This window comes from Falco biarmicus, chromosome 6 (genome assembly GCF_023638135.1).
Source record: "Falco biarmicus isolate bFalBia1 chromosome 6, bFalBia1.pri, whole genome shotgun sequence".
Lineage (NCBI taxonomy): Eukaryota > Metazoa > Chordata > Aves > Falconiformes > Falconidae > Falco > Falco biarmicus.
Genome location: NC_079293.1, coordinates 66498057 through 66525296, shown reverse-complemented (window position 1 = coordinate 66525296; position 27240 = coordinate 66498057). Strand labels below are relative to the sequence as shown.

The following is a 27240-nucleotide window of genomic DNA, read 5'->3' as shown; positions in this document are numbered from 1 at the left end:
AGACAAGACATAAAAGAAACATCAGTAAAACAGAACCAATTTTAATTCAGCCCTTGAAAAAATTATATATATTTTTTTGGCAAAAATGTAAACTCCATTTTCAACTTTCTGTACAGACAGCTGGCTCCAGGAAGGATCCTTGCTGAGAATTAATAAATAAGGAAGGGAAGCACAACCACTCAGAAGTCAGTACAGTCACAACAGGGAAACTATGGCTTGATGTGACTCATCTGTGTCAGTTTATAGCAATATTCTTCATAAAGTCCTGGGCCACTGACCGGTAGGTCCCATTTGCCTTACTCCTCAGATACCACCAAGGCTGGAGGACTGTGCAATTACTGTTTGCTCTGTCTTTCATTTAAAAACATGAAAGTTGAAAGGAAGAAGGCAGAGGAAGACAACTGGACAGGCAGTTTGTTGCATTTGTAATGCCTGGCAGCCAGTAGAAGGGAATGAAGGTAATAAACTAAAGTATTCTGGCTGCAATTACCAAAATTAATCAGAAAATATACTCAGCTGCAGACATCCATCAGGCCCAGTATTCCACAAGGAGAAGAGGCTTGATGGCTGACAAGCATTCCCGAGGTTTATCATGGGCAGAGATGTGTGAGTCACTTAGACCCAGCTCAGGTTCAGGACACATGTGCCAGCATCATGGACCACTGCAAACCATTGCTCTGGTTCCTCTCCTCTGCATTGCATTTTGTGCACTGTGTAGGAGCTAAATACCTTGCTTTTCAGACCCCTCCCAATAAACCAAATTTTGCACTTATAGACCTGTTTTAGACCCTTATATTCCCCTTTGCTTGCGAGGTCTAACATACAGGCACGAAGCAGGTCTAGCCCCAGGTTTTGCATTACACAGACTTGTTTTTCTAGTTCCCCTCAAACCTAGGTCTAGGTCCACCAGTCCCAGTCTCCTCCCAACAGGCCTCAATATCCAAGCTCCTTCCTACTTGCCTTTTTGTCTTCACAAAATATAATCAAAACTCTTCCTCCTCTTCATCCCCACCGCTGCTCTCCCTGCAAAACCAGCCCTCCCCTCACACAGCCCCAGGACCCTCTCCTCCACCAGCACCTCTCCGAGATCCAGACCTTCACATAACCCCTACAAATACAGGCAACCGGCTCTTCAGAGGTTCCCACTCTCACTGGATGAGATGAGGTGTTAACATCTGCCCCCAGAGTAGGAAGGTGCCTCCCATTGCCCCACAACATTTCTTTGAGCTGTTGAAAATGCCACTTTGCTCATCATGTGTACTGTCGCTCCAGAGACACCTGAGCAGGTTGAAGTTACCCCCATGGTTTCACACATCTCCTTCCCTGCCTGAACAACACACGCTTCCTGATGTATTGCGTAGCCTTATTGAGTAACAGAAAGAATTTATGCTGTAATTTATGCTACAAGACCCAAACCCATTGCTAATAGGTGTTGAGGCTGTATATAATAGAATTTTCCTTTTAATTTTCATTTTTACTCTTTTTCTTTGAAAGAAAAACCTTGGCAGCTCTGTACAGTAGTTGATGTTAAACAAACATGATTTAGTTTGACAACTCAAATACTCAAGAGTTCTGCCATGCCAGCATCCTGGCTCGTGTGTCAAGCGACAGGACAGATTTTTGTTAGATGATTGCCTGACTTCATTTTCTTGCTGCTGTCTTTTAAAACTCTGTCCCATCTTGGGCCAAGGCTGGACTCGCCATAAGGCAAATATCAGATCTGAAGGACAGCTGTAAATGTGAAGTTTCCTCGCTGTTGGGTACTTGCATTTCCAACTGCAAGTAACTTGCTGTTAGCAAGGCTTTTTTCCCTTAGATAATTTGGATCCTGACAGTGTGCAGTCAGGTATCCTGCTGCTTTCTGCCAGAGATTTCTGAGATTGATTCTCACCCAAGTACAGACAGGGTACAATTCAATTGAATTCAATGGAGTTCAGCTAACGTGACACTAGCCTAAGAGAAATAAGAATCAGACATTCTGAACCTTTCTCCCTAACCTCCAACAGATGCCAAAATTGTATAGCAATTGAGCTAAATACCTTGCTTTTCAGACTCCTCCCAATAAACCAAAGAAAATCCAATCAAGCCTCCTCATTCAAAGGAATTTAATTACTGTGTAGAACACTTGCAATAAAAGGCTCTTACGCATAAAGAAGACAGCTCTTTCTGCAGCATTCTGCCTGCACCGCATGGAATAATTATGCCTCTTGTGAATCATTACCTCTTTATTCCAGGAAAAGAATTCTCTTTTAATATGATTACAATATGAAGAAGACACAGACTATCAAAACAACAAACAGTGCATTAAAAGAGCCCTGCTAAATAAACAGCATACAGCTTTTATTACTATGGATATAAATTACTCCAAAATTTTTGAGTAGACACCAGGGATTTTTTGACTGATGTCAGACTCGCTCAGTAGTCTGTGTGAAATAAGACATGTGGGTGAAATCTCTCCGTGGAAGGACACCCATGAGTTGTGTACAAGACTAAGACGAGGAGTCAGACACTGTCAGTTCTGTTCGTAACCCTGCCTAAGACTGTTTTCTTCATCTACATCAATTTATTCCACACGTCTCTGCTTTGGGCTCCAAAATGGGAGTAACGATGCCTGTTGCCACAGACCAGGCAGGAGCCTCCTTTTATTAGTGTTTGAAACATGCTCCAGTGGAAGGCACTATGGGAATTTGAAAAGTCATATCCACGTCTTCATTGAACAGAGGGGAGCAGGGATCATCTCAAGCAGCCAGGTTTCTAAGCAATCCTTTTCAGAGCTCCTGATCTTCGATTTGATCATCAGAGTCACCTCCTCCTGACCAAAAGAAGCTCTTGATGAAATGGAGGATGCAGATTAGGAAAAAGGAGACTGTGCATTCAAGTATGTGTGGTTACAGGTTTTTAATCATACAGTTTTCAAAGATGCTGGTCAGCTGGTCAGCTTCTGTGCTCCCTGCTGAGTGTGGGCTGCTTTGTAAAACTGCGTGAGCTGGTGCACCTTGAGAAACCATGTCTCCATGAGCCCATGCCCTGCAACAGTCTGTCCACCCCCAGAAGAGACCCACATGTGGAAGGGAAGAGGCAGGCAGGCCCAGGGGACTTCCAGGGCACAGAGACATTCATTATACCCAGTGACACTTCAGGGCAGGAGAAGACATCTGCATTTTCTGACCCCTCTCGCAGCAGCAAAGAAGGAGGTGAAGGTGACCAGGGACAGTCTGTATGGGTTCACCAAGGATCAGTCACACCTGACCAACCTGATTGCCTTCTATTGTAAAGCAACTGGATTTGTGAGCAAAGGGAGAGCAGTGGATGCCATTTGCCTTGACTTCATCAAGGCTTTCAGCACCATCTCCCACCATAGTCTTGCATCCAAGTTAGAACATTATGCCTGGGATGAGTGAGAAGCTGGTTTGATGATCAGGCTTAGTGGGTGGTAGTTAATATGTTGTATGGAGGCCAGTAAAAAGTGGGGTACTGCAGGGGTCTAACCTGGCATCCAGGTTTGGTCTCTGAGATACCAGACAGACATGGACAAATGGGGGAGTTTAGCAGAGGGCCATCAAGATGCCTGGGGCCTGGAGCACATGCCCTGTTAGGAGAGGCTGGGGGAACAGGGCTTGTTCAGCCTGGGGGAGAGGCAGCTTGTGGGTAGGAACCAGCAGCCCCACAGGACCCGTGGGGAGGTCTCCAAGAAGATGGAGCCAGGCTATTCACAGTGGTGCACAGCAGGAGAACAAGACACAACAGGAAAAAAAATTAAAATGAAAACTTCAGACTGGAGATAAGGAGGAACCAGTTCCCCATGAGGGCAGTGGGGTGGTGGCAGAGGCTGCCGGGAGAGACCATACAGGCTCTGGCACTGGAGTTTTTCCAGACCCAGCTGGACAAAGCCCTGAGCAACCTGTTCTGACCCCATAGCTGACCCTGCTTTGGGCACGGGCTTGGGCCAGATCCCTTCTAGGGTCCCTTCACACCTGAATTGTCCTCTGATTCTATGACTGACATTGCCACTCCAAGAAGCAGCCACAGAGGGTGGGGGATGACTGTGGCAAGGGCTCATGTAAGGGGTCCAGGGCCCCCCACAGTGGCACAGGAGGCAGCAGGATGGATGGGCTCCACTGTCCAAAAACTATAAAAGGCTGTGGAAGCTCGTTGTGTTTATATTTCTCCAGCTCCTTGTTTAGTTTGTATCACAGAGAAGCTGCATCAGTTGGGGCTCCATCAATGACATGTATGAAAATATCTGCATTTTGTAAGCTCCCAGAAGGCCTTGTAAAGTGTACGGCTTTCACAGCTACTAATCCCACTTCGGCCAATTAGGGGAAAACATGTTTTCTAAGACAATAGAAGAAAATATAACTCTCTATTGAGGTTTAAAATGCAACAGTTTCATAAATCTGTAGCTTAGCCCTTCTGCATTCTGTCGCACTTCTGTATTTTATTTTCTAGGTAGTCAGCAGAAGGGCACACACTAGTAAGAAATTAGTACACAATGTTTTAAAGCAGGATTTATGAGAAAGCTGCTTCAAGCCTTTGCTTTGAGCACAGTAGTCTCCGTAATAACTGTTCACCATCCTGAGATGCTCAAGCTGTCTTGGCATAGTTTTCCTTTTCATGAATGGTCCACAGGCAACTGGATTGAAAAGTCCAAGGCTGTTACATCCAGCACACCTTAAAATGCAGCAAAGGGAGGAAGGAAAAAAACAACTGCTTTCCTAATTTAAAAACGTACATTTCTTTAGATGAGTTTCTTTAAAGTAGCAGCTTGTATGGTTCCTAGCCAAATTCCTGAAGATGGGTCAGTTGAGAGTTAAAACAGCATGAGAACCTGCAGTTCATCGCAGCTCTGCTGGAGACCTCTGGAGTAACCTTAGTCTGGTTATTCATCATCTCTGGACCCCAGTTCTCCATTAGGATGAAAAAAAAATGCTTGTTTTTCTCTCACCTCTGTAAAAAGTCCTTTGCCTTAGTGATATCTGTGCCACTACTGTGTGCCACATTGAAGTATACTGCATGTGTGATGCAGAACACATACAGTGGACCTTTGGTAGCATCTGGGAATAGAGACACTCCAGAAAGACCAAAAAAGGTTGCCTCTGATTATGCATTAGGAAAGCAAATGAAAATCAATTTTAAGTTAAGCAGGAAATTAAAGAGAACATACACCCAGGAAAGATGATCCTTAGCTGACGTTTTCCTCAGCAGATCTAATCCCTCATTTTTTCTTCTTTATCTTAAAAACCCACAAACATTCTGCTAAAATCTAGCCTATAAGTAAAAGCTCTTTCTGCACTCCAAAGACACTCTAGTCTGCCTCCTCTCCTCCCAGGCCAAACACATCTTGTGTTGCTTTTCCCACCTCCTGGTACTCCCACATAATTTCTCACGTTAGATCCCTCTCTCCCTTTACCTGTTCCAGGGTCCCTTCCCTTATACAACCTACTTGCTCCTCCCCTTGTTCTTCACCATCATCTCTTCCTACTGCTCCTTCCATCGTATTCCCACCATCTCAACCTTGCTGTAATGCTGCTTTACCACACCAGCAGAATCACCCTTTCTGTTTTGCCAGCTATTTTCCTGTCTCCTGTTTTCCCTCCTCCTTGCATTGCTGACCTGCATAGCCATTTCTATCGCAGGCTGTTCCCCTTCCATCCATCTCACACTTTCATTCATCCAGCTTTCCCTTTCCTGATACCCCCATGGCTTTCTCTGGGTTTGTCCCCACGTTGTTGCTTGGACAGCAGAGCCCAGGGTCAGGGCAGTGAACTGGGACCAGGGTCCCCATATCCAGTCAACATGATTTGTCCTGCACAGCCATGGAGTGGCTGCCTCCAGGTGAAGGTTGCATGGGGCACTGATGGAAACATGCACCCCTACATCTGAGCACACTGCACACTGATCCCCAAACCAGGGAGGTCCTCTTTTACACACCGCTAGCTTCCTGGGACAACTGCCCTTCCTTCTAGGCCAATACTTCCATGTAATTTCATAACCTTTTACTCCACCACCTGCAATGCTCAATCATTTGTATTTGCTCTAATTAAATTCCCCATTAATTTCTTTTTGTCACAGTCAATACAGATTTTTCTTTCTTTCTTTCTTTCTTCCTTTCTTCCTTCCTTTCCTTCTTCCTTTCTTTCTTCCTTTCTTCCTTCCTTCCTTCCTTTCTTTCTTCCTTTCTTCCTTCCTTCCTTTCTTTCCTTCTTTCTTTCTTTTCTTTCTCTTTTCTCTGTTCCACTCTTTCTTTTTTCTGTCATCTCCTATTCCTTATATCATTTAGTGATGACTTTGCCCTCTGACCCTTCCCTGTACCTTTTTAAGTGCTACCATAAATTTTCTATAATGGGTTGACCAAATGTGAACTCCATATTTTAAGTGGCATGATATCATAGCTTCCTCAGACCTCTCCTCTCCCCAGCCAGGGCCAGCCTTTTTCATCTCCCAGTCATTCTGAGAGGAGCCAGCCACAGTGTCGAAATCCTATTGAAAGACTGCTCGTACAGTTTTATCTTCCCTTGTGTTTTATAGTTCCTCAGCTTGGCTCCAGGTCCCCACATCCAGGCATTTGCCCTGTCTGGGAGGGAGTGGGAGGGGACAGTCTTAAGCAGCTGTGGAGTTTAGAAACCCTGCATCTCAGCCTTCATGGGAGGAAAAATGCAAGTGGGGAAACACAAAAAACAAATGCAGAAATGCAGAAGGAAATAGTTCAGGTGAGTTTAATCACCAGTTTGATCTAGAGTAAACTGGAGGGGGAGAAAGCAGAAATCTAAACAGTATTTAAGAGTGTGAAAGGTATTGCTTGGTTCTGAGCTGCTATCTTCTGTTTTAACATCAGCTCTTAAAAGATTAAAAAATAACTTTTTCTCTGTCTGCCAAACAGAAATGGACCATGGACCTTTATCTTCCTTGTAGCTTGAGCCTGCATGCATCTACCTAAAGATAAGAGCTTCGTATGATGGATTAAGACTTTCCAGCTTTGCCTGCTGTGATTTACTCTGGGATTACAGCACCGGCCCATTCCTTTTAGGACCATTGCCCATCCAGACATGCAGCACAATGAAAATATGATGTCACCCCTTAGCAGGCATTTCTACATCATATTAACACCACCCTCTGGTGTACGCATCTGCACCCTGCACAGGTGGGCAAGGACTGAACCTTTTCCACACCAGCCTGTGGCTGCCATGGTTTGGCTGGATGACGAAAACATTACAGGGAGTGATATCTGGTTCATGGCAGCATTTGCTGCTCACCAAGGCAGAGTGGCATGGAGATGTGTCCCCAGGGAGCCACAGCATCCCTGAGGCTGCTGCAGAGAGGCAGAGAGTGAGCAGGCAGCCCAGGGCATCTGCTGACAGCGGTTCAGAGCTGTCATGACTGCGTTCTTCGGTCTATGGGATAACTTCTGCATGGCTTATAGGAACACACAATTGCATCCATGGGAAGAAAAAGGGGGTGTACTACTCAGTCAGAACAGGAAAATGTAAATAAGCCTCATCCAGTTGTGAATGTAGATATTATGAACACTGAAACCATGGTCACACTGTGGAGATAAAACCTGCAGTGAATTCTCCCGGGTTTAGTCTGGAGACTTTACTGCACCATGTATCATCTTGCTGTGTCCTAGCTGCTAAAAAATACTTTGCGGTAACTGAAATGCTGAATCCCCCAAGGAGAAGCTGCCAGTCAGTTAACATCAAGAATCTAAATTTTTTAGATAATTTTCTGAAATCCAGTGTTGTCCTGATTACAAGGACTTCAGCACAGGCAATTTTTTTTCATTATTTAAACGATTTCCCTTGAGTGTTTGCAGCCCAGACAACAGCCACATTGTGTTTAATGCAGTAGAACCAGGGAATGAAACCAGCTGGGAACAGATTAACACAGTTTTATTGCCCAAACTGAGTAAAAAGGTAGAGTAAATTCACAAGCTAGCTGCTGACAAATATATTAGATTTAATAATAAAAGGTGCTCGTCTGTATAAATAACCTATCGAGATTTTTTTTAAGTGCTTGGAGATGATTGAGTAAACGTCTTGTGTTGCAATGGGGAGGTTTTAGTCCTGTTTTACAGAATAGGCAAATTGTTTAGGCACTGCATACCCTTGAGTGAAGGCAAAGGGATTTCAATGACATAGGGATCTGGCCTTTAGACAAAGTCATCCTTTGGTCTCTTCCTCCTAATTTCAGACCTGCTCCACCATCCTCTTCCTTTCTTCTTTGCCTTTATGTTACACCAAAGTGTACATGAAAAGGAGATTTATTGGGGTTGTATAGTTTTGTGTCTTAGCACAGCAATAGTTCTGCACTAGCAGAGGGAGACAGGAGAGGCTGTGATCGATCTTTTCTGTCTCCAGCTTCTAGCAGTACCTAGAGGGGCTTTTCTGTCCAGGTAGTTTATAATGCACTCCATATGCTTATAAATCAGCATTGATATAAGTCACAAAAAGCTGTATATAGAATAGACCAGTTAAAAATTACTCTGTTATTTGAGGATTTCAAGGTGTCATATACTGGGATTCTCTGCAGCGGAAGAACATATTGTGTTGCTGTTCTGCTACAGCCATGATGAATCTCCCTGAACTATATTGCTTAGTACTGCCTTAAAATATTTAACAGCAATTTTTTGTTTGAAAAACAAGTAATTTGAGACACAAGAAGTGAGATGTCTAGAGCAAAGTGCAGTAATTGGAAAATAAGCTGTGTTTGCCCATTAATAACTGATGATCTCATCCAGAAATTAGGCAGAGTACATATAAAGCATGAGCCTGTACATGTGTTAATATGTAGGTATAAGGTCTTCTATAACATCTTTGGTTCATTTCTACCTGCCCAGTGCTCCAGCTCAGCTGAACTTTCTGTTTCCTCTGGGGGTTCTTCTGCCATATAAATACAACATAGCTGGGCCCTTAGTTGCCCTTTACAAATCCTTTCTTTTCCTGCCTTCTCAGCTACTGCTTCTGATGTCACTGGCCAATCTCAGTCCCAGCAGCTAGGAGCTCACCAATTCCCCTTTCTTGGAGGGATTTTTTTTCTTTCCTCTCCCCACGATCCCAGAGAGCCAGTTTCCCTTCACACCAGTGTGCCATGTCCCTGGGAAGCTGGGCTTGCTGCGGAACACCATCCCAGGACTCACCCCCAGCCTCGCTACATTTTCCTTAACTTTGGCTTCTCTGCTAAGTCTAAGCAAGCCACTGCCACCTTTTTGTTTAAATTACTTCTGTAACCTTGCTTCTTCCATGAAGAAACCCACCATAAAGTACCCGGTTCCCCAAACCTCGACCTGCAGCTTATTTTCAGTGAGAGGTGGGGACATATTTCTCTTGCCCAGCTGCTGGTGATGCAGCTCCTTGCCTTGCACCCTTACCTTTCTAATTGCTGCCCATGGCCAGCACCATCCCGGCACCAACACCAAACCGCACATCGCTGCCAACAGTTTGTTTCTGTTACTCTCTTAATTGCTTAAATCTCCTGCTCTGCACTCATTTTGCCAACAGATGAATGTTCTTCAGGCAGATGCTGTGTGATACTACTTTCCAAAAGGCACTTTGATGTACTCCATATAATTACCACAAACAAATAAATCCTAAGGAGCTGGGGAGCACTGTTGATTAAACAGAGGCCAAGACTTTAAAAAAAAAAAAAAAAAAAAAAGAAGAATGTTTTATTTCCATGGAACTGGAAGTGCCGTTGTGTGTGGGTTTCCATTTATTTTGTAGTGAATTGGAAAAGGATAGAGAGAAACAGAAGGTAAATAAAGACAGATAAAGGAGGGGGAGCCTTTTCAGCTTTTAAACTAAAAGACTAAAAAAGATAGCAACATGGGGGAGGAGAAAAACTCAGCTGAAAAACTGAAGAACATTGAAGCAAAAACCAGTAACGTCCCCTGAAAAAAATTCTGCATCAGCTTTGAAACCTGTCGAATGGGAACAGCTTAAACACAAGGCTCCCCTTCCCCCCTCCCAGCTGGCTCTGCTTCCTCCCATGGAGGTGCAAGCCCAGGCGCTGCCATGGGTGTAACTCACCAGGCAGTCCCAGAAGCAAAGGCCCTCTCATCCACATTCACAAAACTTGAGCAAGTATTCATCTCTCTTCCAAAACATTTCTTGTTTTGTCGTTTACTTCGTAATGGCTGGCCTTGCTAAGTCTTACAACCCTGCCAAAACCGATCTTTCTGTTACCCCGGCTGCGACAGCAACCCAGCAGCAAGGAGCTACACATCTAACTGCCCATGGGTTTCACAAGCTATCAGAACTTACACCAATACATTGCCTGCCGCTCCCAAGCGATGTTACCTAACGTGGCTTGAACCAGCACAAGGCAAGGAACCTGGGGATCATCTTTTTCTCCCCTCGCATCTATGAAAAATCTGGTGGGTCATGCTGGCTAATCCATATGGCACTTGGATGGGGGTAGGTTTTTCATCATCCGGTCTGGCCTGTGGCCTGCTGATCTGAGTGCTTGAAATAGGGGTATACTAGATCACAGGTATTTATATCAATACTTAAAAAGTTTAGGAATGGAAAATCCTGTTTCAACTTTAAGCTATTTAAAATCAAAGCCCAGACTCCTAACTTCAGACATCTCCTGAAGGAATCATATAGCTCTGTGGAAAAGTCTTAACCAGCTAAAACAAAGTTAAAAGTTAAAACAGAGTTACAATCACAGGATTTACCTGGCCAAGTCTCTAAAAGAATGTCCGTGTTTCCTCCACGTGACTACCCATGTGAAGTTTGAATTGAATGCTTATAGCCAGGGTATTTTTTTCTGTAGTGAATATGATCTCATCCATCATGCTTCAAGCATTTATGTCAATCATTTCATCCACATTCCTTACACGTACCCTTTGATATGGAGAAATAAAGCATCTTTTTTCCCTTCTTTACGCTCAGTTTCATAGCTTAGCTCTCTCTTCTAGCCTCCATGGCTGCAGCCCAGGCAAACTCCAGCACAGTGCCTCTGCCGTGGCTCTGAGCACATCTTGGGCTGAAGGGCAAAAGGCTCTTCTGGCTCCTCCTCAGCCACTGCGGGGAGCAGGGTGCCTACCCCCCTGGAGGGTAGCTTTTCAAAAAGGATGGATTTTCTTGCACCCCCTCAAGGCCATGAAGGTAAAATAACCCGGCAGAAGGTGGGAAGGAGGACTTCCCCTGAGCTGACTGCTGGAGGGATGTCTGCCTATAGCTTCAGGGCTTGGCATCCACAAGGAAATACGATTTCATCAACTTAAAGGAACAGAAAGGGACTCTTTCTTCATTTGGGGGTTAGCAAACTAGTCACACAGTCAGAAGGGGCAATTTAGGCAGTTCTACCAATTCTGCAGATTTCAGGCAAATTCAAGTGACTTTCATCTTTCCCATCCATCTCTTATTTTTCCTCCTGACAGCATTTGCCCCTTAGTACACGTTTCGTTAGTTTCTCCTGGTCTGGGTTTAAAGGGCCCGAATGCTAAAGCCTCTACTAGCAGCCTTGTGAAACCCCTCCACATGAGCATTGCCTTTGGTCTCCTTTCTCTCACCCTCCTGCTTTTACTTCCTACCTTTTGTACCATCCGAAACTTTTCCTGCCTCTCCCCAGGTTTCTGGATGACAACACGCAACTCCAGCTGCAGTTACCTTTTTCTGCTCTGCCACAGTTACCACCCTGGACGCCTCATTTCAGGAAGCCAGTCCTGGGGATAGCGCTCCAGCTGCAGGCAGGAGACCTCAGTGGTGTGGTCCCTAGTGGCCAGCCTGCTGATGGATGCACAGACTCATGCAAAGGAAGGAAGGAAGGTGGAAGGAAGAAAGGAATGCAACCATCCCATCCTTTCTCTGCTCTACTTCAGGCTCTGCCATCAATTCAAATGCCCCAAAGACCAGACAAACTTCTTATGACTTCGCTGTGGCTGGATGGCTTGTGCAGTTCCTCTGCTCCCTCTTTAAAGAGTGACCTTAATATTTTATTTATTGTCTAAAGGATAATGTTCATGGTAGAGGAATATATGAGGCAATAAATGGCCTTTGCAGATAATTAAATGCTGAAGAGAACCAAAGCTATTGATAGCCATAAAAGCCATTTATTCTGAGTGTGCTGAGAAGCCAGGAGCGCTGTTTCTCATAGCATGCAACAAGACAAGATTAAACTCGCCACGGTACTAGAAAGAGGAAAGACAACATTTTTCCTGCCCTCTTAGGGCTTGAAATTTCTGAGCTGCTGTTTATTTCGTGCTTGGAACAGAAAATATTGATTGTAATAATATGTGGTTTTCTATCGTGTTATTCTTTTTTTCCTAGCTGTTTTAAAGGTGCTTTGCACGCGGTGGCAAGAATTATAGCCCTCCTTGGACAGGTGCTCAAAAAAAGGCACAGCAGGGAAGGGTGATGTGGCCACAATATCAGTGGGAATGTCTCTGACAAAATCCAGCTCCCAGCCTAGTGTCTTGCCTGCCAGTCACACTCTCATAGTGCATTGCTATGGTACTTCTCATACCAGCTTTTCAAGTGCTTGTAGATAGGAAGAGCCCATCTTCCTATATATAGAGGCATTGATGTAGCATAGGATACCTCTACCTTCTGCTGTGCTTCTGCTCCATATGGGACCCTACGTCCAGCCACTGCCAGAAAAAGAGATGCTGTTCTCCTATGGACAGTGGTAGGGTACACCGTATGGTATCTATGCATACAAATTTGCTTTGTCCATGGTGAAAGGAGAAAGGCTGGGGACCTTATTTACAGACCTTCCTGTCTTCCCCCCACCCACAATGAGGACAAGGATACAGGGTGGTCACGGGAGTCCTTGCATAAAGAAAGATTTGTTGCTGATACATGCAGCCGTGCTTTTCTGCATGGAGCACAGAAATCATTGAACACCACAAAATGACCCAAACCCAAGATTCAAGACAGAAAGAGCAAGGAAAGAATTGCCTGAAAGGGAAAATAAGAAGATGATTATCAAGTTTGATGTTTCCCTCATAAGATAAATTACTTTGATTTCTGTGCCCACTATCCTGCTGGCAAGTTTCATAGCAAACGTTTTCTTCTGAAAAAATAACAGTCTAACATAGCATAGGTGCATGTCAGCAGTATGTAGGTGTTCCAGAAATGTCCTTTTCCCATGCTCACATCTAAGCCTCCATGAGCTTAGCATAGTGAAGCATAATGAAAGCTGAACACAGAGGGTATGGATGGAAGCACTTCACAGGATCTCTGTTGGCTTCTCATCCATGTAGCCCCTGGCACACTTCACAGAATTTTCTGCAGAGGTCACCCAGATCATCCCATCATTTTAGTTCAAACTGCAGTACCACTGTCATGGAAAATTCTGGGGTGCACGTCCAGAGGTGCTTTGAACCCCAGTGCTGTGGGGATGGGTAACATCTCAGGATTTGCTGTAATGCAGATCTGAAGCTGGGTAGGGAACTTCTTGGATGAAGTCCTGGGAGTCATCCCCACAGCTGCTTCCCACAAATTGCTCCTATAGGTCAGAAAGTCCCCTCACAGCTGAGCAAGGGCCATGGAGTATGTTCCCAGAAGTGCCAAGACCAGGCAGTGAAGCCACTGATGTTGGGAGAGGTCTGGAGGGGGACCCTTGCCCCATATGTGGGGCTGCTGGGTGCTGGTGTAAGAGGCGCTGGCAGGGCAGGCAGAGCACAGGGGCTCAGGAGCAGGGAGGGCAATGCACAGCCAGCCAGGATCATTGCAGAGGCTGGTGCTGGGTACAGACGGCTGAGCGCATACTTCTCAGACATGTAAAACATTGTTGTAAGTGATATATGCATAATCAACAAATCCCACCTGGCCTGTATGCAACCATTAGCATCTGGCAGTTTACTGTGAGCACAGGTGAATAATGGCTTAGGGGCATGTGCTTTGGGGCAAGGTTGAAAGGTGACTCCTGTGTGGTGTAAGAGGATTAATATGACTGGACACGATGTTGGCTTCCGCTCTCACTTCTGTCAGTGTAAATCAAGAGTAACTACACCAAAGTCAATACATGTATTCAATTCATTGGTACATAGGGGCTGAAACACACATGATTTTAAAAGAGCGAGCATCTCGATTACAAGCTGGAGAACAGAAACAATGAAAAATGTGGCTGCTTTGCATGGCTTCCTGCAGTGCTTTATTATGGTCCTGCTCCTTCCGTGCAAGCTCTATCCCAACAGGCGCTCTCATAGACCTGTCTGAGAGAAGAGCTCCTACTATCCTCATTATTGCCACCACAGGAAAACCCCATCTCTGTTCTGTGTGGCAGAGGTCCCCTCTGTGCTGGCCTTGCTGCAGAGAAACACTGGCTCCCAGGGAGATGGAAGGAGATTTAGGCAATGCAGTATTAAACATAAACTCAGTGGCTTAAGCCCCAGTGCCTAAAACTGGAGTTATTCCACTGATGCCAGCAGAGCTCTTTAATACAGCCTGACATGATGAACAAGAATATTATGTACCTGCCTGACTCCGGCTGAGCACAGCATGAAAGGGCATGAGGCCATCACTCCAGTTCCTCTGCCACACAACCACAGACAGACAGCCCTGAGCTGGGCCCAAGCTGCCGTGGGGAAGACGCAGCTTTTCCCCTTTCCAAAATTCTCCATTTCAAGGACTTTATGTGTCAGAGTTAATTTCTCCTTCCATGCCTCCATGTGTGCTCTGGGGCCAAGCAGTAATCTTGTAGGTGGTTTTTCCAAACTACATGGCTGCACTGAAACCAGCCCCCAGCTCTCCAGCCTGCATCCTGGGGCCCACAGCGGCACAGACAGCAGGTTAGCTGGTGAAGCTGCTGAACTGTCCCCCAGCCACCCCCAGGCCCATGGATAGGCTTCAGCAGAGCAACGCAGGTTCACCAAATTTAGTACACCAGGTTGGTGGTTAGAGGAGTGCTGAAAGTGTCCTCAAACCCTGTCTCGCTCTATTTCTGTTAATCTTTGGTAGAAGGAGAGTCCTCCTTTGGGGCTGCCAGCTCAGACAGCCACCTGAGAACCTGCCCACTCTGGAAATGGCACTGCTCATCACAGCCTCCCTCACTGTTGGACTCCCGCATCCTCACTTCAACAGGGTATCACCCAAATCTCTGCAGGTCATGCTGACCCACCCTACGGCTCTTCGCCTATCAGGCCAGTGGTTATCAGACCCCAGGTGATCAAGCTGGAAGAGTTCTAACCACATGTATAACCGCTACACTCAGCTATTTCAAAGCTCACATTCTCCACTGTACCATAGTGCTGCTGGTGATGGAGATATAAAAGCCCCAGGACTCACTGCCTCTTCCCTCAGGCAGCAGGGAGCAGAGCCCAGGCCAACACTAGCCCTGACCAATACTGCCAAGCCCATGCTGCCTCCGGGGGGCTGTTAATTGCCTGCCCCCCGCCCCCTGCTTCAGCAGTGGGAGACCCAGAGAACAGCAGCCTTCCCTACAGCCATGTCTCCGAGCTCGAGCTCGTGGCAATGGTGTCAGGGACATCTGCATTGAAATTACATAGGGAGGGAGATGCTCAGAGTGTAACAGCCACTGTAAAAACTCCAGTTGTGGAGTTGCCTTCCGTCACATACAGCCTTGCCATGCAAAGGAAAATGCAAATGTACATGCAAATTAAAATGCAAATGCAAGGCCTCCTGGGCTGCATTCACTCAGTGCTACAGAAATCCCCTGACCTCTCAGAAACATTCAGGTTGCTGCAAATGTCCTAGTCCAGAGGAAAAAATAATGCTGCTTTTCAATCTGGGCTCCCGCTGATCCTCCCCTATGTGTAAGAGTGGCAGCTGGATTTCTTTGCACGATAAAACAAATTCTGCACTTTGTGCACAGCCCACTCTCAGCTTTGGCGTGCAAAGCATACACTTAGGGTCTTCCTGGAAAACACGCAATGCATGGATCATAATTGTGGACACTAAAACACCTTTCTTTCAGCTGCCAGCATATATCTGCCATTAAACTGAATGCATGAGAGACAATGCGCTCCCCAAACACCCACAGCGTTGTTAACAAAAGAGAAGGAAAAATAATTTAAGTCAGGAGGAAGCCTGCAGGTGAAGCAGAGGTTCAGGGCCATAACTTGGCAATGTCGGTTTTCTGTAAACTAACTTTTGTGCTGTCCATAGTAGGGCCCCAGGACAGCTTTCTGACCTCTGATTGCAGATGTGGGCTGCAGGCATAGTCCAGCTCCATGGGGGCTGCACTGGAGTGGGGACAAGAAGGAAGACCAGGCATGCCATCCACCTGGGAGCCTGGTGCTGCTCAGGGCACGCGCCTCTCTGGACCAGTCCTTGGGTGCATCTGCCCCATGCCACAGCCCCTCCAGGCTTCACCCCACACAGTCAAGCACTGAGGCAGGGACCTTACTGGTGGCCACAGGCATTTTAAGCTAGGAGAAACACTCCCACAAGTAGCAAAGCAAGCCCCTTAGCAGTCACAACTCATATTTAGGTTTACACTCATGGACAGAGGTGACAGATCGGGACCCAGGCTGAGTGTGCTACAGCTAATAATGTTACTTTAGATTTATGCTAATGGCACTGACCCAAAACTTCATTCTGTGGGTGGCTCTCTCCCCTCACCCGGTAAGAGGTCCCCTTGAGTGAAGGCAGACCATGCTGCTTTGCAGATGACCCTTAAAACAAGCGGCATGCAAGTGGGGAAGCACACAGGCAACAAAGTGCTGAGGCAGTGCCAGGTCAGAGCATAGCCGTTACGGCGGTGATTCATGCTGCAGTGACACCAAAGTGTGGGCTGGGGTCCACATGCTCACCCGGTCGCCCACCTCTTGTTGCAGACAATGGGCTAAGGCAGTGCCTGAGGAGAAGGGTCTGGGGTGCAGGGACAGGCAATGCTCTGCAGCAGGTCTGCAAGCAGAGGAGGCTTGGTAGTCAGTGGAGAACCTGTAGTGTCTAATATGGTGGTTGAGCTGGATGGAGAGAGAAATTTCCCCTCTACCTCCCTGCCTGCCTGAAGCTTGGAGGAACCTAATCCCTTCGAGGCTTCTACCCCTATTCTTGATGAGACCAAAAGTTACAACAGACAGAAACAAGGACAATGGGATCATATGAGCCTTGTTGCCTTAGGAAAAGAGATAAAAGAAATAAAAAGGTAGGTAATAATTGAAAAAAAAATATCCCTGTCTGTGCTGGGCCTCCTCAACACAGTGATTCTCACCTGAAAGCCTCCTCTGTAGCCACTGGGAAAAATATTGCAAATCAGCCTGCTGACTCCCTCTGGAAAGGTCCCACACAGACCTGCAGTTCTCTAGCATATACAATACAGGACCAAAAAAAGACAGGCATTTCTTCAGCCCTGTTAAATCTTTATCCCAAGCTGATCAAGCAGCCTACCTGCCTCCATCCGTCTGTTTTCATACACCTCTGGGCTTTCTGACACGGCATCGTACTGCTGGAAAGGCTGGTTGCTGAAGAGATTGTCACATAAGAGGCTGCGACAGAGCTTCTTCAGGAAACGCAGGACATACCCGATGCTGTTCACTACCAGCAGGCTCAGGAGATGCTGCTTCCCCTCAAACGAAGCTGAAACTGGAAAGCAAGCAGGAGCAATTCAATACCTGAGGATGCACAGCAGGAGGAGGAATGACAGCAGGGGAAAAGATTTCACACAAGTATTTGTATGTCTTAAAATATTTTACATAATTACTCCACCTGAAGCAGAAAATAAACTGGAGGAGCTTAAGGAGCTGTTTGTGTGACCCAGATCACCTTCGCCCTGGAGCTCTGAAAGGTGCCTATTGGCATGGCCAGCAGTGCAAGGATTTCTAATACATGCATCCAACTGAAAACTGTATTGTATGATTGGAAGGAGGAAATTATGATACCCTGGTCTAAGGAAGGGGAAAGAAAGTGATCTGCCAATGATGGACTGGCTATTAGGCTGACTTCAGCAATACCCAAGGTTTTAAAAGATAATGGGGAGACAAGAATTAAAGACATGGCTGCGAATGAATAAAAGGTACCAGGGTTGTACTGATGAGACAGCTACTAGCTTCATCATGGGCCTTTATTTACTGATTTTGTTGCATTTATTGGCAAGGGAGGGCTGACAGTTGCGGTCTATCTGGAATTCAGTGAAATATGAGTAAACTTTGTTGAACTGGCAATTATTGCGTGTGAAAGGTGAGGCAGGAGATGGCAACAGGCTCTGCTGGCAGGAGACCCCAAGCACTGGAGAGGAACTGGCAGTGGTCCATGCTGGCACAAAAAGATTTTGTTGATGCTGTAAGTTAGGAGGCATTATTAACAGAGAAGAGGACTGGGAGACTGCACAGAAAGGACTGGCTGATCTTGAGCTCTGCAATAATAAAAATGGGTGGAAAAAAACTAGAAAGTACACAGCGATCCATAGGTTTTTGAGGAGGCTCAATATGAACTGATGGGAGGAGAAATTATGGGACAGGCTCACCAGATGCCCATAAGCCACCAAGGTGACATGGTGATGAAAAAGATGTATTTCAAGGAGGTATTGAACAAAGCATTTCTATGGGGGACAAAGGAGTGTCAATTCCACTACATAAAGTCCTGGTAAAGTCTGAGCTGGACTGGTGGACACCATTCTGGTCATCCAGGCTTGAGAAGGGTGAATTCACATTTGCAGAGGTGCACAGCCAGGCCACAGTGATGTTCAGGGAACAGAAAGTTTCCCTGTGGCACTGCAGCCATCACCACCTCTGCTACATGGGGCTGTGGGAAGACACTTGCACTTTCACCAATCCATCGATCTTCCTCACAATGCAGAGACGAACTGAAAGAAATTTTGCTTCTGAATATACTGAAATATAGTTTCAGAAAGTATTTTGGCCTAGCAGAATGAGGACTGCCCTCTAGAAATACATCAAAGATTGAACTCAAAGATGAGAGCAGAGCATTAAACTTCTGAACAAAGATGTCAGGGAATATATTCAGCCAAGAATGAAAAAATGCATAGGTCCCAGCCATAAGAGGTGGAGGGGTCACAACAGACCCCCCAAGATCAATTGTAGCAGGACACATTCAGGTGTCAACAGGTTTGCAGGGAGGACTACATAATATGGCTGCCTGAACTCCACCACCCAGAAGTTTTTTTCCAGTCCTACAGCCTCCAGTCACTATTAGTGAGTATAAATCACATTGTTAGGGTTATAATCTTTGGGATAGCTTCAGAGATTTCCTGCTGGCCTGAGCTGCTGTAAGAGATCCTGCTCCACAGCCATTTGAGCATCTGTAAGCCAAGCCATGGGAAGATTGTAAAGCCCATGACAAAGTCTGTCTGTGCTGCTGCTGGGCTGGGAGTGAGCTGCAATCTCAGAGCTACGCTATGACTATGAGGCCATTCACGCCTCCTCACTGATTAGAAGAGGCATGAAGCTGGGAACAATGTTGACCAGGTGCTTTTAGCTCAGGTAGCTGAAGCTGAGCCAGCTCAGAGGAACTGAAAGCAAGGGGTCTGGCAGGCTTGGGGCACAATGTGACTCTCCTGCTTGTAATTAAAATCATATATGCAGGACAGAACCAGGCAAAAATGAAGTTTTGCACCAAATTGCTTCAGTCTTGTATTTCTGTGAACAAATCTGGATCATTCTTAGATGTCCCCTAGGGAAGGCACACCTGTGATAAGAGAGAACTAGAGGAGAGGGAAGAAGCAGGATTTATATGCTGCACAGAGGGCCAGAGCCTGGGCTCCCACACAAGAGCGTCCCAATGGCACAGCTGAGCTGCTGTTGTTCCTGCAAAACTGATTGGACTTGTGGTCCTTGGCTTCATGTTCATGCCTGACTCATCCCCGACAGCTCATTGGAGAGCGTTGTTCCTGTATTCCCATCATTGTTTCATTCCCACTGCATCACCATGTGGAAGAACAATGTTGTGACACAAAAGTCTTGCTGTGATTAAAAGAAAAGTTCGTGTTCAGTCTGAGAGCCAGACCAGGGGATTCAGCGTGGGGCATGGGAGACTCATCAGGATACAGCGAGAAGTGTCACTGTGGGAAGATGAGGAGCTCCTGGGAGGTTCCCTGTGATCTCCAATTCCTCTGATATATTTGTATAGTCCTGCCATATGGGGGATTGCCACAGGACTTTTGCAATTCTTACAGCTGAGAACAGATTTGGCTTATGAGCTGCATGCGGAAGACACACCACCAGCTGAACGCTGTGTGAGTTTTCCTTTAGAGCAACATGTGTCGGCAACGTGAGGCATGGAGAGGGCTCGCAATGCTGCTCATCCTTGTCTGGCTGACTGAAAGACTCAGCTCACAGGCCTGGCCTCAGCACTTTCGAAGAGTGGTAAACGTAGGGCTCTGGAGCTAGCCCTGTTCCTCCCCTGAATCACCACTTTACCGATATACTTTCATCTGACACTGAGGCAATTCCTGCAGCTGCTCATTTCACAAAGGTGCAAGTGATGCTCAAAGCTGGTTGCCAGCCCACTGATGTGAATGGGGCAGCTCGGACAGTCAGAACTGGGGATCAGGTTAAGATTCCAAGCACTTCCCAAGTGGCCAGCCACCCCTTACAAAAATGCTTTACCTGACACCATCTCGCCTCCATAGCCCTGCTTGATGAGTGAGAAGACTGCCTTTTGCTGGAGCGCGCAGTCGATGCATGCCTGCACAGCCTGCTGCAGCGCTGCGGCCGGCCTCTCGGGACCGAAGTGCTCCGGGAGCTGCTGCACTTTTTTTCTGTCAAGGTATGGCCCCACCTTCGCTTGTTTGTTGACATAAATGCAGACTGTAGGCACAAAATCCCAACAAGGTTATTACAAAATGGCCCTGAGAGCATCCTAGCAAATGCTAGCTTTATACATTTCTATTTCTTTCACAAGCTCTTACACTCACTGGTGGATTGCTGCCATTTGCACAGCCAGGCTTCCCTGCACTGATCACCCCTTGCCTAAGTGAGGTGAGCTGAGTCTTGCTCAGTGTCACAGGTGAGGATAAGCCACATGCAACCAAAGCAGCTCCTGTATCTCCTGTATGTGCCTGGGGGCTGCTCTCTTGCAGACTGCCTTGTCCATGCAGCTGGTGACCAGAAAAAATGCCCAAGGAGTGCAGGACAGTGACTAGCCAGGGTGACCTTACAGCAACAGGTAAACTCCAGCCTGAGGTGTGTTTGGGGTTTTTTTGGTTTTTTCCTGTGTTTTCAGACCGGCTCACTGAGAGGCCCTCTAAGAAGCGCTGCTCTGAGATGGGTTTTGGGAGACTTTGGATCCTTGCTACTTCTGACCTTTATGCAGCTGTAATTTCTGGAGGGTTATGCTGCCCTGAGCTGCACAGTGCCGTGGCAGACACTGTGGTCTTTGGAAGCTTCCTGACCCTCCATGTCCACCCCAGCGCTCTGCAAACAGCATCACCTCGAGGGAGACTGTACATCATGTGCAGTGCTAAATCCCCATTTGGGACCACATCTGCACAGCTGGGCTCTGCAAGGGATGTCCCCGGCTCTCCGCAGCCAAGCCCTGCATGCCTCCTTTCATACGGCATCACCTGCAAAGGCAGATTTTCTACGTGCTACCAGGCTTGCTGGCAGTAGCCAAAAAATCAGTGTTCCCCTCTCACTAGCATGAGCTTATTTTAAGCTTGGAACTGTGTCTTGGAGGAAGCAGAGATAATACTGTGGTAACTAAGGGCGGCTGAGACACAGCCTAAAGTCAGGCTAAAGTGAGACATATTATAATAGCTGGCTGAGTGTGCTCGAGCTGTCATCTCTCAAACAATATAACATTATCCTCTGACAGAAATCAGATATGTGACAAAAAAAACCCATCAAGCAGAGTGGAGGACATGATGACAGCTGTGTAAAGTTGGAAATAATTTACAGTTTGCATCACCGTAATGAAAATCTAGTGTGACTGTCAACAGCACACTCTGCTACCCCATCTCTCACTGAACAGCAGACGAGGCTCAAGCAGTATATCCTGGGTAAACAGGAGGATAATAGCAATCATACTTATCATTACATAGCACTTTACACTTTGTAAGCACCAAACAAACAAAGGGATAATGGAAAGACAGCAGCAGCATGCATGAATTGCCTGAGCGGGGGGACGGGGGACACGACTGTCAGGGTGCAGTTTGCCTGGCACGCCACCATGCCAAACCTCACCGAATCTGCAGGATGTGGCTTCTGCTGTGACAAGCCACCGGTTTTGCCCAGGGCTCAGCTGCAGAAGGGACCCCGAAGCCTGCAGGCAGCGTGCTAGGTCCCTCGCTGGGGAGCAAGGGCCCCTATAGTCCTTTTGGTGCAGACAGAGAGGTAAAGGTTGGCTTGAGCCTGCCTCCACCTCCTGCAGACCTTGCTCTGGTGGGAGCCTACACACACCGTTGGGAAGGTGGTTGGAGAAAAGGTGTTGGCGGCATGGGGTGGGCAGATAGAGGTACGGGCATCACATCCACAGAGCCTGAAATGCCCCATGGAGCCTCTGCCTCTGCAGCCACACCGGTGATCTAGTGGGGCTGGTGGACTGTGCCACCATGTCCCCCTCCAAAAGTGGCACCAGGCGCACCACGCAGGGCAGCACTATGAAACACCACTTGGCTAATGTTTGCCATGTGCCTTGCAGTCTTCAGATGTGGAGGGATAAATGAGAATAAAATATATTATTATCGTCATCATCACTACGTTTACTATCATTCTGCTACCAGAGCAGATGGAAAACTTCCTCTCTGTGCATCCCAGCTAAGAAATAATGGGATTTATGTGTTGTGTTTAGATTCTAATGTTATCTAATCCATTTCTCTGCTGAAATCTCAGGGTAAATCAACCATCTTGTTGATTTTCTTCTCATTTACATCAATTTAAAAGCATTGACCTATGGTACTTCTGGTAACAGAAGCAAAAAAAGAATCAGGTTGTGCTTTCCCTGGCTACAGTCAGAAATAACCAGGTCTGCTGCTGTGATAAGGCACTAGGGTTTATGTCCTGGTAACCCTGCCTACAGTCAGAACATGGCTTCTCCATCCTTCTCCCCAAAGCTGTAACAGATGCTTCATGTTCACACCGGGGTTTAGTCTGGTCATTGCAACCCATTTGGTGGGGTGAGTGTTCGGTATAAAATGGTAGCATTCATGGGATGTTGATGTCTGCATTTCAAGGAGAATGGATCTGCAGTCTCCACTAAACTTGACGCATGGCAGTCAAAATATATTCTTGCAGGACATGTCTGTTCTTTTTCACTGGCCGCCAGTCTAATCTGCAAACATCCCATTTTCATGAGCTCCACCTGTCCTGGAAAGCACAGCCTCCGGCTGGCAGCCCATGGTTCCTGCTCACCCCTTGGCCAAGGAGCACTTGAGGCTGGGTACCTGTGAGAGCCTGTGGCGTGGCCGAGCTGGGTATCGTAGCTGCATCCTGGGGGATGGAACTAATATCTGGCTCCGGTGTGCTTCTCGGCGGAGAGATTGCTAAGGGAGTCATCAGGACACGAGATTTCAGCTGCAAAAAATAACCAGTTGGGTAATGAAAGTACACACAAGATATTCCAATTTTATTCCATGTATGTCACGCCCCATGAACTCCCACTCATTAGCAATCTGCTATTGCATCACTTTCTCCAGGCCAGGAGCATCCGTTCTGCTCCCGGTGCGATACTGGAGCCTGAAGCCTGACTGATTTGCAGCAGACAGCAACACCTTAAGTTATGGGATGCAAATATTATGCCACCCACCGGGTAGTTATTTACACCTGAGCAAATTGGTTCTAACACTCTAACAAATCAGTGCAATGGCATTTTACGACCCATTTCATGTGGGTGTAAACAATTCTCCGCAACTCAGAAAAATGGGGTCTTTAGCTACATCATAATTTAGGGCCAAATTCTGCTCTTGGTTACAGAGGTGTAAATCTTGTGTAAATCCAGTGGCACCAAGAGGCTACTTTGGGCTGACACCCATGTAAATAAGTTCAGACCATGGTCTGTAGTGTGTTATAACAGGTAGTAAATACACACTGCTGCACTGTTGCACCCAGTAATCTTCATGACCTGCAGCCTGGCTTGGAGAAGTGAAACACGATGGGAATTTACGGTGCAATATCACTACATCTTTATGCTGCCAGTACCTGGCAACATCTCACCAGTCAGGTGATGATCAGGTCCTCACAATTATAAAGAGCTGACGTGATGGATGTGACCTGAAGGTACCACTCTTGCTTTTCCTTTTGCTATGAAGGGAAGCCGGGGGAAAGCAGAAAGCCAAGCATGCAGCTGGCTGGTTTGTATATTTACATATACTACACTGAGCTGTTCTTCTGGCAGGTGATATTTTTGTTGTGGCTGTTTTTCAGTGGCCAAAGGTAAAAATGCTATAAGTAACAAGCATAAGAATGAAAAGGAATTTTTAGCCCTATTAAATTAGCAGAATATTGCTTCTCTCAGAGCTTACATCCAAGCTGGAAATAATGTACAAAGCATATTTTAGGTAGAAATAAAGCCAGACCACTACCTACTAAGAAAAAAACCTTGAGCAAGTCCCAGTGAAGAGCAGAAGTCATTTTGGATAAATATTCATGTTGTGCATGACTACGATTACAACTGTGAAATAATGGTCACTGTTTCAGTGTAACTAAAAACAGAAAACTAGAGGAGAGGGAAGGCTGTCAGGCTAGGTGCCATCCAAGTGGGTTGTCTACCATTACATCTGTGGGAGTTTGGGTCATTCCCCAGTTACTGGTTTATCCCAGCAAGGGCTTCACTAAGAAAGAATTCAGGGTCTCCTTTGCTTTCAGTAGCACAGCAGCCTGTGCTGGGATGGTACCCATCAAAACAAACAAAAAGGCCATCTTTGTTGAGATGGGTGAAATTTTTGCCTGTCGGACCTCCACCAGGCCCTTCCTGAACTGGTTCCTTTATGCAACCTAGAGTTTCCCTCAGAGAAGTTCCTGTGGAAAGATGTGCCCAATAAGCTCAGATGGAAACAAAAGCTATCTCCATCACCCAGGCACCATCCCCTGCAGGGCACTGCTCAGCGTCTGGGCAGAGACGGTATTCCACCTGCCTCAGAAGTGCCAGGCACCACCTCCACATCGTGTCACTGCCTTCCATCCCCTGGGGCAGGCTAAATCCCTTTGGATTTAGCCTAAACAAGGGCAAAAAAGTTCAGTAAGTGAATCTAAGACAAACTATGGATTTGACCTCCTGCTGTATGGCGGCCATAGGGTACTGGGGACCATGAGCTGGTCTCTGGCTAGTGCCAGCAGCCCTCACGTGCCTGTGTTGTCCTGTTTTTGTAGGTTGTCTTGCCTTCAGATTGGGACCAGAAAAGAACAGGAAAGTGCTGTTGATTTGTTTTCTAAGCAATTAAAATAAATGGGAGGAAAACAGCGTTTCAAAAATCAAGGTACTCATCCAGTTTGGGGGTTATCCCATGTAGGAAGGTGAGAACCAGCATGATTTGTTATTTTCTTTAGCAACACGTCAATGTCTCGCTTTTCTATGATTAAGTGGCTTGGCACTATGAAACTTTGGAGACCCCCTATGCTGGGCTTCCAGGCTTGCTTTTGATCATACACGTATATGCATATATAATAAATGCATATATACATGTGTGTTTGTGCATAGTATATACACCAATATAAAAGTATATACATTTGTATAGAGATGTACCTGTATACTTGTATATATATTTATATATACATATACATAAAAATAAATATATGCACTCACACATGCACACATCTATATAGACACTATTTTGGAAACAGCACACCTAGTAACTTCTGTTTCACTTGCATGTTGGCTCCTTAACATCCTTACTGGCTCACAGCCCTGTGGCCCCAAACACGGGCGCACAAGTACCCTCTCCAGCCCTTGAGCCTCGTGCACCGTCTGAGTGTGTGCTGCCCCAGCAGCACCACCAGCCCAGCAGAGGTGGGACAGTGCCCAGCAGACCTCTTTCTCCACCTGTTCCCTGGGTCTTGGAGGCCCAGGCAGTCTTGTGTTCAAGAGCAATTAAACAGAGGGAAAGACTTGTGTAAACCCTGTAGCTTGGAAGCCCCTTCTTGGCAGTTTGCCCTTTTAGCAAACAGTTTACTGCAAACTTAATAGCAACGGTATGTGCTCTACAGCCTCTGGATACAGATAAATGCCATTTTGTTAGGGGTAGCAGAGGATGTGCCTTCATTAGATCAAAATAAAACAATGCCCGATTACAAGAGACGGTACACTAGCAAACATGGCTTAAATACCTCCCGGGCACTGAAACCCTGAGTAGTCCCTGAATATTGCCAAGTGTAAATCTGAAAGTATTTCATTTAAAGATGTCTTTTCTTGGACTGATTCTTCTCTATCAAAAAGCCAACCCAATCAACCAGCTGACTGAGAGCTTGGCAGTAGAGAGTACATATGCATGAAAGTGAAAAAAAGCAGTGAAGGAAAGAGAAAGAGAAAAAAAGAGACAGAAAGTCTGTCAGAGCACTTTGGGAAATCCTCACGGTAAGGCATTTGAATCAACTTTTGAATATCAACTGTCATAGGTTTTATTATGCACAGCATGAGATGTAAAAGGCAATGGTTGCTTTAAAACAAGATGTACAACCAATCCCTCCACTCTTATGGATCTTCTACCATGGAAAAGAGATCAGACAAAGCTGATCAGGGATTTAGGGTAGGAAATAAATGTGTCTACTTCACCAAAGTCACAGTGCTTTAGATGCAGAGAAAGCACGGGCTTTTGTGCCATTGATGCCAGCTAGGGGCTTGTGTGAGTATGCAGTGGCCGAGGCAGGGAGGACCCTGTTGAGTTCTGGAGTTTCTGTTACAACCTGCACACCTCTTCAGAACAGTCAGGACTCATCTAGGTGGTATTTCCGTCATCCCGCACCAAAAAAAAAAATAAAAAAGTGAAAGAGGGGAAGAACATTTCCTAGATAACTTTTTTTTTTCCAATTCTGAACAAGTTCTCTGCCAGCTTGTATAATAAAATGGACAGGAAAGAAACAAGATGAATCATGGTGCAAACTTTCCCTGTACTTTTCTTAAACAACTTGGATCGTAGGTCCTCATCTTTATGGCTCCTAGTTCTCCTGTACTGGTTATCCCTTGTCCTGACAAAAAATTTGCTAGAAAAGGCTGGGGTTCACCATGTCCCCATGGGCTTGTGTCCTTCCAGCCAGGAGGGCAGAGGCATCTCCTGGCCACAACAGCTTTTGCTGCTGGAGAGAAAACGACCTCCTGCCTCTGCAGATGTGCACGCAGATGTGCACCAAGGTGAGTGCCTGGGCCAGCCTGTTCCTGCTGTGTAAGTTTCCAATGGCTGGGCAGAAAGGTGCCGTTAAACTTGCACCAGGGAAGCACAGAG

At 46.3% G+C, this 27240-nt stretch overlaps 1 protein-coding gene across 1 annotated transcript in view; it reads right to left on the bottom strand.

The window, feature by feature from the left end:
- The window catches only part of SCML4 (Scm polycomb group protein like 4), an 84062-nt gene that overhangs the window by 26530 nt on the left and 30292 nt on the right, over positions 1-27240 (bottom strand). The window contains exons 4-6 of the mRNA XM_056344536.1: positions 23251-23380; positions 20477-20677; positions 17301-17495 (exon numbers count right to left, since the gene is read on the bottom strand). Coding sequence (XP_056200511.1) covers positions 17301-17495; positions 20477-20677; positions 23251-23380 — 526 coding nt within the window. The remainder of the gene's footprint in view (positions 1-17300; positions 17496-20476; positions 20678-23250; positions 23381-27240) is intronic.